At 45.5% G+C, this 12,883-nt stretch overlaps 1 protein-coding gene across 5 annotated transcripts in view; it reads right to left on the minus strand.

The window, feature by feature from the left end:
• GRIN2B (glutamate ionotropic receptor NMDA type subunit 2B) overlaps positions 1-12,883 on the minus strand; it is a 958,742-nt gene that overhangs the window by 75,848 nt on the left and 870,011 nt on the right. For all 5 annotated transcript variants that reach the window (XM_033935222.1, XM_033935224.1, XM_033935223.1 and 2 more), the window contains 3 exons: positions 7,860-8,013; positions 3,533-3,658; positions 322-551 (listed from right to left, as the gene is read on the minus strand). In XM_033935222.1, coding sequence (XP_033791113.1) covers positions 322-551; positions 3,533-3,658; positions 7,860-8,013 — 510 coding nt within the window. The remainder of the gene's footprint in view (positions 1-321; positions 552-3,532; positions 3,659-7,859; positions 8,014-12,883) is intronic.

Consider the following 12,883-nt stretch of genomic DNA (forward strand, 5'->3'; position numbering starts at 1 on the left):
CTTAAAAGTTTCACATTTGTGCTAATCCAATCTATTAGTTTACACATGCCCACAATACATGTATGCATTCTACTCACACTTCCTATATTGTTAGTGCTGAGAGATTTGGACCCTGTTTTCCCTACTAGAAAATCCCCAACTCTTTAAATAATTAAGAGTGGTAAAAAAACATGATCTGTTGTTTATGGAGCCATCTTCTCCCTCTGTATTATATCTAAATGTCACCAGTACAGCAGAATACTATAATGCTACCAAATGAGGCACAAAAAATCCCCACTACTGTTAATAAAAATGGCAAGCAATCCTGAAAAGCCGCGATACCTTTTTGTCGCTCAGACCGGACACCTGATCCACATACTCCTCTTGGATCATGAAGGCAGCTAGGTTGGCAGTGTAACTGGCCAGAAAGATGACAGCGAAGAAGGCCCACACTGATACCATGATCTTGCTCGTGGTTCCCTTAGGGTTCTGTACCGGAACAGAGTTGTTGAAAACCAGCCCCCACAGCAACCAGATGGCTTTGCCAATAGTGAAAGAAGGACCGCCTGGCTCTGTAGTGACCAAGAAAGAGCACAGAGATTCATGAGGCAATGGATCCACCATCTCAATGTCATATCTCAAACATGCACACATATGCAGGCCAATAGAGATTTGCATGATACCATAAGATTAGAGCATTAGAATAATTTAGGACCCCATTCATTACAACTTATCCTGATTCTGTTGCTATGAGAAAATAGCTTAGGGAGTAATTGTATAATGGGTGCCTCAAGGTAGGAAATCCTGATGCCGAGCAATGAGCGCCAATTATATGATACCATCTGTGCGCCAGAATGCTATTATAGAACCTCAGTGTAAAGTCAGCATTGGCACGCCTGAAGTTGGGTGCAGTTATGTCGGATCAGTCAACGGCAGGAGTAAATGCTGGTCCTCTAACCCCCTGTTTTACTAAGGCGCGCTGGCCAATTAGCGCACGCTAAACGCTAACGTGTCCATAGACTAACATGCACACGTTAGCGTTCAGCACACGCTAAATCAATTAGCGTGCGCTAATCGGTTAGCGCACCTTAGTAAAAGAGGGCCCAAGTGTTCCATGATCTGCATGAAGCATACAGTATTCTAAAATTTCCATGTGTAAGTTGGAGACATGCTTACGTCCCTCCCATGCTCCGCCTATATGTGTGCCTCTTGCAGGTATGCACTAATGAATTTACATGCTATTTTACAGATTAACACACAGTGACCATCACTATCTTTTTGAGGGGGTACGCAGAAGAACTGAGTATCAGCAACGTTTCTATTACCTGATAAAAATGACCCTTAGTCAGTAGTGTAGTAAGGGGGGGGGGGGCGCAATCTGTCCCTGGCACCATCTTGTTTGGAGCGCCAGCTCTCCTCCTCCTCTCTGCCCCTCTTCCAACTCTCCCCTGCCCTGCCTGCGCCCCTTCCCTCCCCTGGGACCCGCGCCTAGGAACTGATGTCAGAGATAGCGCCGAAGCCAACGTGTGCAGTAAGTTGGTGGCTGCTCACGCTGAAGTTAAAATGGTATGGTGAAGGGGAACGCACGCAGCAGGGGGGCAGGGAAGAGGGCGGGGGTGCCACTCACCCTCGCTAAGCCACTTCCCTTAGTCCCCCAAGTATTAATAAAATAACTCAGGTTCTGCTCATGTAGGGCTGTCTTTTCATGGATTCTGTGGCTGGTTGCAGGGGACTGACTATTTTGGGGTGGGTACCTCAGTGATCACCCTGCTCCTGAAGAATGGCCAGGTTCTTGAGTACTGGCATCTTTTCCACTAGAAAACAATGCATGGGTGACCATACATACAAGTGCTAATTATCTCAGAGTTTACACACATGTAATTTGTGCAGTGGAGTAGTAAGGGGGAGGGGTGCGGTCCATCTAGGGTGCTGTCTTGGTGGGGGCGCCTGTACCTGTCCTCCTCTCCCCCTCCCCTTCCCTGTACCTCTTTAATGTTCCCAAGGTGAGCAGCAACCCCAACCTGTTGCTTGTACCAGCGTCAGTTCTTCCTCTAATATCACTTCCTGGACTCTAGGAAGTGACATCAGAGGAAGACCTGACGCTAGCACAGCATCAGGTTGGGGGTTGCTGCTTGCGCTGGAAACGTTAAAGAGCTATGGGGGAAAGGAAGGGGTGAATGCACGGGGCAGGAGGAGGTGGAGAAGGAGCGGATAGGGGAAACAGGGGGGAGGCACCACTCCCGAGGTGTCTCTCACCCTCGCTATGCCACTGGGTGTGGTAACTACATACACAGCTATAGAACTGCCCTTTTAATAAACCAGGACCTTAGTGAGAGTCACAGTGTAATTGTCCTCCACTAATTCAACAATGCAATATTCTGATTCCTTTTCAGTGCTTCCTGGGAGGCAACAATTGGAAACTCCAGAGAGGCGATTGTGAGAAGCTTTCATCTGCAACAGGGTTGTCCACTATCGGGCTTCAAAGGCAGCAATCCAGTTGGGTTTTCAGGATTTCCCCAATGAATTTTCATGAGATCTATTTGCAGGCACTGCTTCCATTGTATGCAAATTGATTCTAAAAACCAGACCTGGCAAGGGCTGAGGTTAGATGCCCAGTGTGCACAAAGGAAAATTAGGGCAGTTTTGCTGGTTTATGGTACCATTGTGTTGGAATCAGAGTGGTTCCCCCCCATATTTTTGTTTATCTTATTTTCTCCTTGGAAATTTTTCTTCTCTTTTTTTTTTTGTTAGTCATGTACTGCCAGAAAAGGACAGTGACCAAATACCCAGAATTTTGCAGGAATCCATTTTCTAAACCCCTTCTCCCCCCCCCCCCCCCACCCCCACACACATTTTGCATTTAAATTATTCAGAAAAATTACAGAAAAATTTCCATTAAACATTTGGAAACACTTGACGGATATCTTACTTCTGGAGAGCATGTTGAACCATATTGAACTATTATAAAGTATGCAAAGCTCATTTGTTTGATTTTTTTTTCCCTTTCAATATAGTACAAAGATGACGACTTTTTATTTCATTTCTCCACTGCCACTATCTGACTAGGGTTACCCGCTCCTCCCCCGTCGCATATGTACCCCTTTCCCTTACCCATACCTCTAGTTGTTCACCGCAGTGAGCAACAACTTCAACGTGTTCCTTGCTACCGCGTTGGCGCCCAATGACATCACTTCTGGATGCCGCGCACAGGAAGTGACATCAGAGGGAGAGGAAGCAGTCACGAGGAGCGCATTGAAGTTGTTGGTCGCGAGAGTGAACAACTGGAGGTATGGGGGAAGGGAAGGGGGCACAGGCAGTGGGGAGCGGAGAAGGAGCCACCACCCCGGGTGCCTCTCACCCACGCTACGCCACTGGACAAACACACAATGAGAAGAGAGAGAACATAGCTAGAAAGTTGGCCTTATTATGACAACAGCAAATCAGGGACCAATTGTTGAGGAGCTCCATTCTCAAATGTGGATGACATGTTGATTGGAGGATGGTTAATTGCCTCTGACATATTGGCACTGAACAGGAGGAAAGAATGCCTTACCTCTGCCATCAGCAAGGCAACGGTTGTACCCCACGGGGCTGAAGTACTCAAAAACGAAGACAGCCACGGCAGAGACGATCAGGAGCATCACAAACATCATCACCCAGACATCTGCACTGAACGGTTCTGCAGATGATGAGATGAGACAGAATTAGCAGCTATTTAGACATTATAATTCCGACTCAGAAGAATCAACAACAAAAAAAATCTGATAAAGCTAAGACTCACTAAAGTGGTGATTTTATGCAATTATGCTTGCACCAGCCCTTCAGGCTCCCTTCAGATTCATGGAATAATGATAACAGAAGCTCTCTTAAAACATTTAACCGAGAAGTTTTACAGAATTTGCAACTACTGCCTCCATCAAAGATGTGACTGAATATAGAGTAGAACCCCCTGTCACTCAGCTAGAGGAGCCACCAGTGGTGCTTAATATGGAGGCAGAGAGGTTGAAATTCAAATCTTGACAGGCAGTGGGAGGAGCAAATCACATGTATCCCAGCTGCAGTGTTTGCAGTCCAAACAGTGCATCATATCCACTGGTATTACAGGATCACGGTGAGATTTCAAATGAGCAGTCACTGATTCTCTGGTACAGAATGAAACAGTATCTCTGTGAACTTCCCATCAAGTTTAAGAATTAAATTTAAGATTTGGTTCATGCCTTTTCAAGCATTTCATAATGCTATGTGCACTCATTATCCATTCGCTATACACCCTCACGTACCTTTAGATCACTAAATGATCACCGATCGGGTTTTCCAGAACTATGAGCCACTCAGCTTGAGAATATGAGACACAATACTTTTTACTTCACAGCGATTGGCTGGCCCAGAACTTCCTCTCCAACGTCACAATTGACGTCAGAGGTGAAGGCTTGTGGGTCCGGTGCTTGTACGCGCCAGGCCTGGCTCGGGGAGGCAGGAAGAACAAGATCACAAAGGCAACGCGATTGACTCATGTTGCCTTTGTGATCTAGTGGTCGATCGTGATCAACCCTTTGGGCACCCCTGATCTAATGTATGTGGGGCAGTGCCCAGGATCACAAAGAGCAGTGTGGAGTTTGAACCCACAACCTCAGTATTTCATGGAGTAAAAGAATCATCATAAGCCTTGATCATAAAACATACTAAATAATATCTAGGAATACAGAATTTATATCCGAGAGAGAGGATTTGTAATTTACTAATTTAATAGAGTCTCTTATAACAAGGGATTCTTTCTTCAGTAGTTTAGTGTTCATGTTTAGTTCATTCATGTCCCATAGATTACTCATAGGGCTCCTTTTATCAAGCCGCGCTAGTGGGGTTAGCACGTCGGACATTTCATCATGCGCTAATCCTCGCGGCCGGCTAAAAAACTAATGCCTGCTCAATGCAGGCGTTAGTGGCTAGTGCGGCAGGCGGTTTAACACGTGGTATTATGCGCGTTAAATCCCTACCGCAGCTTGATAAAAGGACCCCTTAGTCTTTGTTTTCTTACAATTAAATAGGCAGGCCCTATTGGCTGTATTTTTTTTGTCATTTAGTCCTCCCCAGTGTCTCTGATGTTCCCATAATGCCCAGCTGGTTGATGGGGCCTTCGCACATAGATCACAAGCCCCAAAGCTAGCTCTATGCAATTCTGCAGGGAATTGCATAGAGTGCATAAAGTGCTCTTCTGTCTCCTCCCCCACAACTTTCTTCACCATGTGAGCAGAAGGAGAGACAGGGAAGAGGGAGAATAATGTTACTGGACAGAAGGTGAGAGATATAAGCATAAGCCCAGACATCAGAGCTGAAATCTTCCTGATGTAGAGCTGCAGGAAGGCTGTGTCTCTGTAGCTACTGCTCCCGTCTCCCCCCTGCAGCCCATTGGTCAGTCATTCCTTAGCTAGCATGCCAATAACCTGCAGGGGAAAGCAGGACTGAAGGTTGGTGTATCTATCCTAACTATTGGTCCTTGCTCTTCTGCAGCTTATTGATTGACTAGTGAATATCTGAGTAATGGGCTAATAGCAGGGAGCAAAGAAGAGCTATAGTGTAGGTTAGAGACCCTTCCCTGCTTTTAGTCTAACATAGAGAAGGGGAGAAGTGCTGAAAGAAGTAGTGGAAAAGGAATGAGGAAGGAAAGTGGGCACAGGCACTGAGAAATGAAAGACATGAGTTGTGAGGGGAAGAGAGTCTGAGGGAAGAAATATGGAATGTAAAAGAGAGAACTGAGATGAAGTAAATGCAAGATGAGGGGGAGGCAAGGGCTGTGATACGAAGTTAAATGCACTGAGGAAAGAAAAACAGATAAGGACAGGGAGAGGAACTGTGGGGTTCAAAGAGGAAGGAGCTAAGCTGAGAAAAGGGGAGATAAGCTGAGAAAAGGTTTCTGAAAAGTGAGATCAGGTTGGAGGGATGGAAGTGGCAGGAGATGTGAAACTAGGAAGAAAAAATAAATCAAGAACAAAGAAAAGATAATTTTCAGATTTGGGGGAGCATGGTTTAAATCTATCAGTTGCTCCCCACAATTGAGCGAGCCCAAGAATCACTGTGGGAATATATTATACTGCTAATTGAGCAGGGGCAGATTGGGTACCTGCTCTTTTTCTCCAACCTTGCTGTCACAGGGATATTTCATTAGGTGGATGGGGAAAGGGAATGAGGTTATGGAAGCATGGAATTCCATGAACTGGAAATCTCACTTTTATAACGTACTTTCTCTTGGAAGCTTTGGTGTTAAGAGGGGCTATGGTCAGGGAGTGAACTGAATGGGTGAGCCTAGCTTGTAGGGGAGGGGCACTGACCAATGAAGAGTGAGAAGGAACCTAACGGGGAAGGAATTATTATGGGGAAAGGTAAATTGGGTCAGGAGGATGAAGAGAGCAGATAAGTATAGAACAGGAAAGTAGAGTAGGTACAGGGGGATATTAAGCATTCTACCCCCAAACAAAAGTCAATCTGCATTGGAGAAAAAAAATGAGGGAAGATGAGAAAAAGAAAATGAGAGGAGGAAGAAGACATAAAGGTGAAAAGGGACTGAGAAAGAAGTAGGCATGGTTTGAGAGAAAATAAAGTGTATGGTGTACACAGTTTAAGATAAGGCAGGAGGACTATTCAGGACTGGCTGGGAGGGGGAGAATATGGGTTGTATAGATGGGTCAGGGTAGACTGCAAGGTATAGCGTGAATGTGGTGTAGATGGGCTGGGTGTAAGATGGTAAACTGTGGTGATGTGTTGGGATTGGGGAGGAAGAGAGACTGATGGAACTTGCAGTGCTACCTCCTAGCATTTCTTTTACCCACAGGTCCTCCATGTGTGACACCAACTATTGTGCTTTTCAATTAAGGACAGCCTGGCCAGCTGTGTTCACAATATAGTGTAGAAGAAGATTGAAGTACAACATACATAGAAAATGAAGAGAAGCACACCCAGAATACTTTAATTTTGTTTATATGGACTTGGTAACTTGTACCAAGTTGAACACCCCTAATCATTTGGAAAAGTTGGCTCCTATGGGTATAAAGAGAGTGAAGAGGGGAAGCTGTGTTAGAACTATTTCCTGAACTGAAGGAGAAGGCTCTGTGTCTGAGCTGCCATCCCTGGTCAGTTTTAGATTTTGCAGAGGTTACTAAATGTCTAAGGATGGCCTTGCATTCAAAGGCTCTACCAATTTCTGAGTTACCTATCCTAGTAGCCAATTTACCTTACAGTTAGAAAGTTCTTCATAAAGCTGGACCTAAATTGTTGTCCTATACCCAGTGGAAATATAGAACGGTTTATAATATTGTTCTATTGACTATCCAAGTGTTTTGAGAAACAATTGTATGAAACCTATATTGAACTTTTTATAAACTTGTATTGACTTCAAGACATTTGTTAGCTTTGCACCTATGCAATTGATGGCAGTATAGACCATACAAGGACTTGAATGGAAAATTTTGGATGTATAACTCATTATTCAGTCAAATTTATCCCCCCCCCCAAAAAAAAAAAAAGAAAAAAAAGGCAGGCCTTGTGGCATTGCAGAGGTGGTGAAACTTAGACAGTGATATTTAAAATATAAGAGTCGATATTCAGCCCATGGTGTTAAGTGGCTTGTAAGCTGCTTCCAGCCATGAGCTGAACTAATCCCCAATATTTAATGTTCCATCAACCTGGAAGTTAGCTAGGCATCAGCTGATACTCTTATCCACTCTTATCCAAGGTGTCACAGAACCTTTCTTATTTACTTTTTGAAGATGTATCATTTGTATTCCTTATTATTGACATATGTGACATCATATTCATCAATAATATGGCTGAAAATAGTCATTCAGAAGAAAAATGAATGCATTACATTCTTGTCCCCAGAACATTACCAAGAAATGCTGATGGTGAAACGGTTCCATTGCTACGGGACACCATGACACTAATGCCCGTCTCTATGAATGGTACAGAAAAATCCACCACCTCTGAGCGTTCTTCATTAATGGTCAAGGATCCCACAGCCATGTAGGCACGCTTGGTTACCACCTGAAACAAAGGAAAGATGGACTAATTGGACAACCTGCTGACTGAACATTTTACCATAGAAACAAACAAAATGATGCATCATGGGAAGACTGATGCTGGAGCAATAGCTGGAGGGAATAGAAACGATGACTTCCCAAGAGATTCAATTCACCATGCTTATCCTGAGAGTACCCTGGAACACTAAGATACAGAACCTGCTTTGATTGATTGGTAGTCAACCTTCTGTTTACCTCTTGAATTAAGGATCGGATCACTGATGCAAACAAAGTACTCATCACAATGCCAAAAATATCTCCTTGAGATGAGGAGCAGCTTGGCCTGTTTGAGGCTTCTAACAGCATCAATGTCTACCAGAGATTTATGTTTCTTGTTCTTAACTCCTTGTTGGGTTAAAAACTCTTGGATCCTCCTTCTAAAACAGTGGTCTCAAACTTGCAGCCTGCCAGGTACTATTTTGAAGCCCAGTTATTATAAAGAATGATTCTTTATGGAAAACTTGTGCCTTAAGTGTCCGGCGGTCGCATTCTGGAACGTTGCCTACCTCACTGCTGTAACCTTACGCAAACACTTTCCTGCATCTGTACGCGATTATCCTCTCCACTCCACCTCACAATAGGGTAAAGACGCAGGAAAGCGCTTGTGTGAGGTTACAGCAGTGAGGCAGGTAACATTCTAGAACATAAGGTAACCATTGGAGACAGTGCAGCTTGTGCGTGTGTCCGGTGCTGGAGGAGGTGAGAGCTGAAGGCAGTTGCGGACACGACCACTGGACACTTAGGCCCTGATTCTGCAAAGTGCGTTCTACAGCTGTTTAATCAGCCAATCGGGAGGCACTTTTTCTAAAAAAATGGTCCCCAGGCAGGCCGCCTATATTGAAGGCACCTCCAGGAGCCTAGAGAGGCCTGCAAGCCCGCCTAAGCTCGCCTAGGCGGCCCTACGCATCTTCCTAGCAGAGCGGGAGACACTTACAATGTAGGCTAGCAAAATGCTGGCCTACATGGTAAGTAGATGCGGCCGCTATACTTTATCGCAGCAAGGGATCTCCCTGTCGCGATTAGTATAGCGGCCGCGGCTACGGCCACCAGTCTCCCCAAACCCCCGACGTTCGCAGCAGGAGGGTGCCCAACCCCTCCTGCCGAAAGAACCCGCCCCTCCCGCTATAGGAAGGGCCTTAGGCTCTTGGGACAATCAGGCCCTAGGATCCTGTAGGTTGGGCAGGGGAGAGGCAGGCCCGCCTCATTTGGACAGAGACGGGCCTGCTGGCCGGATGATGCGAAGACCCATCCAGCCAACTTGGAGGTAAGCCCAAGGGGGGGTTCCGGGGTGGGGGTTTCATTGGGGGGGGTACGACAGGAGGGGTTGGGCACTCTGTCAGCGATCTTCGGGGGGGGGCTGTTGGGGGGTTTGGCAGTAGGGGATGGGCACCCTCCTGCTGGCGATCTTCGGGGAGGCCGTTGTGGGGGGGGGTCCGGTGAGGGCGGTTGGGGCATTTTGTTTGGGGGGGTTGTTGCGGGGGGTTCCAGCAGGAGGGGTTGGGTACCCTCCTGCCAGCGATCTTTGGGGGGCGCGGGTTCTTTCGGCAGGAAGAGTTGGGCACCCTCCTGCCATGAACATCGGGGGGGGGGGTTGGGGAGACTGGCAGCAGTAGCCGCAGCCGCTATACTAATTGCGGCAGGGAGATCCCTTGCCACAATAAAGTAGAGCTGCTGCGTCTAAACAAACCCGATTCTATAACCAGCGTTTACAACATGGACGTCGGTTACAGAATCGGGTTTACTTTGGCCGGGTTTTGTTCCTATACAGAATCCGGGCCTTAAGGCACAAGTTTTCCATAAAGAATCATTCTTTATAATACTGAGGGCCTCAAAATAGTTGATCCAAAATCTTATCTCTTGCAGTTGATACTTTGATAGTTTTTCACTTTCTGCATGTTGCACTGCTTTCATCTGTGTATAGCTGAAATTATCAGAAGCAATTAAGGAAAGATTTATAAACTATAGTTTATAAATCTTTCCTTAATTGCTTCTGATAATTTCAGATAATCCACAGTTGTCATCTAATATAATAAAATGGTAGGACGCGCATGCGCACTAAAAAAATTGTGTTCCCTGATCCCGTCGCAGAAACACGAGTGTGCATGCACGCCTACTACGTCACCACAGCCTGCTCTCCACCTCGCGCCGCTGCAGGCCCCACACTCGCAACTCACACAGCCGCTGCAGCCTAGCAACTCTGACCACAACCTTCCCACCTCAACCGCCTATGCCGATTCAGGCTCCCGCCGCAGTGGAGGGACGAAAAAGCCTATGACCCCATCTTCAAGGTTTGTCTCCAGCGCCTCTTATTTGCTCTCCGCTCACCTCTCTTCTGTTGACTCCGAGAGGGCCGCAGTGCGACCGTGTGGAAGGAGGGGGGGGGGAGCGAATGGTACGGTCGGATGGGAAGGGAAGCACTTTAGTCCATGGGTGGCGAAGGGAGCGACACTCCGCGGTTTGACCGGGCAGGTTGGTTGGCGTGTACGGGAGGGGTGGGGCAGGACCGACCAGGGACTTCTGCTAACGGAGCTGGACCCCGCCTGTCAGCAGCGGATCGACCACATGGCGAACGGCAGACAGAGGTGAGGATGGATTGATGGGACATGCTGGACTGTTGGGGGGGATAGACAGAGGGGAGATTCTGCTTTGGTGGGGGTTGGGGAAAGGAAGGGAGGCCTACTGCTGCACAAGGGGAGCAGGAAGAGGTGCTAATGGACAGGGGGGAAAAATGAAGGAAAGCCTACTGCTGCACAGGGGGATCAGGAAGAGGTGCTGATGGACAGGGGTGAGGGGGAAAGGAAGGAAGGGAGGCCTACTGCTGGACAGGGGGGGGGAAGGAAGGGAGGCCTACTGCTGGACAGGGGGAGTAGGAGGAGCAGGAAGAGGTGCTGATGGATAGGGGAGGGAAAGGAGGGCTACTGCTAGACAGGGGGAGCAGGAAGAGGTGCTGATGGATGGGGGGAAAGGAATGGGGGCGTACTGCTGGACAGGGGGAGCAGGAAGAGGTGATGATGGACAGGGGGGAGGTAAACAAGGGAGAAGGGCTGCTGCTGGATAAGGGGAGGTAAAAGGAAGGGAGAATGGACAGGGGGAGCACGCAAGGGGTGGTGATGGACAGCCAAAACAAAGAAAGACAGAAATACAGAAAGCGGCTAAGGAGACAGAGAGAGAAAAAAATAAAGACAGACACACACATACGTTCTAGCACCCGTTAATGTAACGGGCTAAAAAAGACAGAAATACAGAGAGAAAAAGAAATAAAGACAGACACACACATACATTCTAGCACCCATTAATGTAACGGGCTATAAGACTAGTGTCTTTAATAAGACATTAACTATTTTTTCTGCGGCCCTCCAAGTACCTACAAATCCCACTGATATAAAGCAACACGAGGATGATTCAGTAACATAGGCGCTAAATTTTAGGTTCCTGATATGCACGTACATTGTTAGAATAATGATATTTATACATGCATGCACATACATGTATACATGTATGTGCATATGCTAAAATTCTACCTAAACACTATTCTGCAAATACCTGATTATCTTACATAGTGTGGATTTGCAAGAAGGGCATACATAGGGGTAGATTATTAGTGGGGCTCACCGTACAAATATTGGAATATTATAATTTACATACATACCTCTAAAATTTAGGTGCTAACACAACAGCTGTATGGCTGAATTACATGCTCACACCTAAATATTAAGAACATGTGTATTTATATTCTTTTATAGAATGAACTCCTACCAGGCATCTTCTAGGTGCCTAATTTTAGATGCTCTGTTATAGAATTGCCCCTTAATTGCTGATAAAATGCTTAAAGTTGAAATGATTTTATATTTAAAAAAATCAATGTGATTCTCTTGTGATGGTCTTTGGCAGCTCTATGACTTCCAGCTTTTATCTATTCAGTTTATTTATTTATTTTTAAAATTTATATACCATCTATATTTAAACAGTTTCCATATAAAATATACATAGAATAAAATTAACATTACAAAAAGCTGAGTCGTCATGACATTTCTTGCCCACTTCCATCTACTGCCTGTACAAATAGAAATCTTTCATTACATAAAAGCAGATACAAATAGCTGCCTTTTCAATAGTTTTTCAAATTTCAATCAGTCAGCACATAGATGTAATTGCCCCATCACTGTGCTCTACATTTTAACACCTGCCACACAAAAAGCAGCTGCTCTAGTCTCAGCATATCACACTTTAGTCGATGTTTCAAGTAACATGGCATTTTCTGAATGCAATGCTCTATTGGGACAGTATAGCATCAGGAATTGCTTAAAATATAAAGGTATTGGATGGTAAAGCGTTTGATGAACAATCAAGTGGCTGTCATGCAATATAGCCAACTAAATTTTAGCTACTAAGCGCTAATATTCAGGGGAAATAGCCAGTTATCTGCTGAATATTAACAGTTAGCCGACCAAATACTATTCACCAGCCAGGAGCTGCTCCTGGCCAGTTAAATAGCACTGAATATCAGAGGGTTTAAGTTTGAAAAAGAGCCAGATCAGACTAGGAATTCCAGAAAACAAAAGTCTCCCTAAGAATGGCCTAAAGTATTTCTATGGGAATAGCAGTTCTAGTATGGAAACATTGATACTGTATATTGAAACACAGCAATTAGGCAAGTGCTCATTTCATACTGCTTTTCCCCTTTTCATTGCTCTCCCAGTCATGAACACTCAAAGAACCAGAACATAAACACACACAAGCACAAGAACAAATATACACACAAAAAACACAGGGATCCACACTCATACCCACCCAAATAACACCCCCCCCCATATGTATATTCACAAGGAAAATAC

The sequence above is a fragment of the Geotrypetes seraphini genome, chromosome 2 (assembly GCF_902459505.1).
Source record: "Geotrypetes seraphini chromosome 2, aGeoSer1.1, whole genome shotgun sequence".
Lineage (NCBI taxonomy): Eukaryota > Metazoa > Chordata > Amphibia > Gymnophiona > Dermophiidae > Geotrypetes > Geotrypetes seraphini.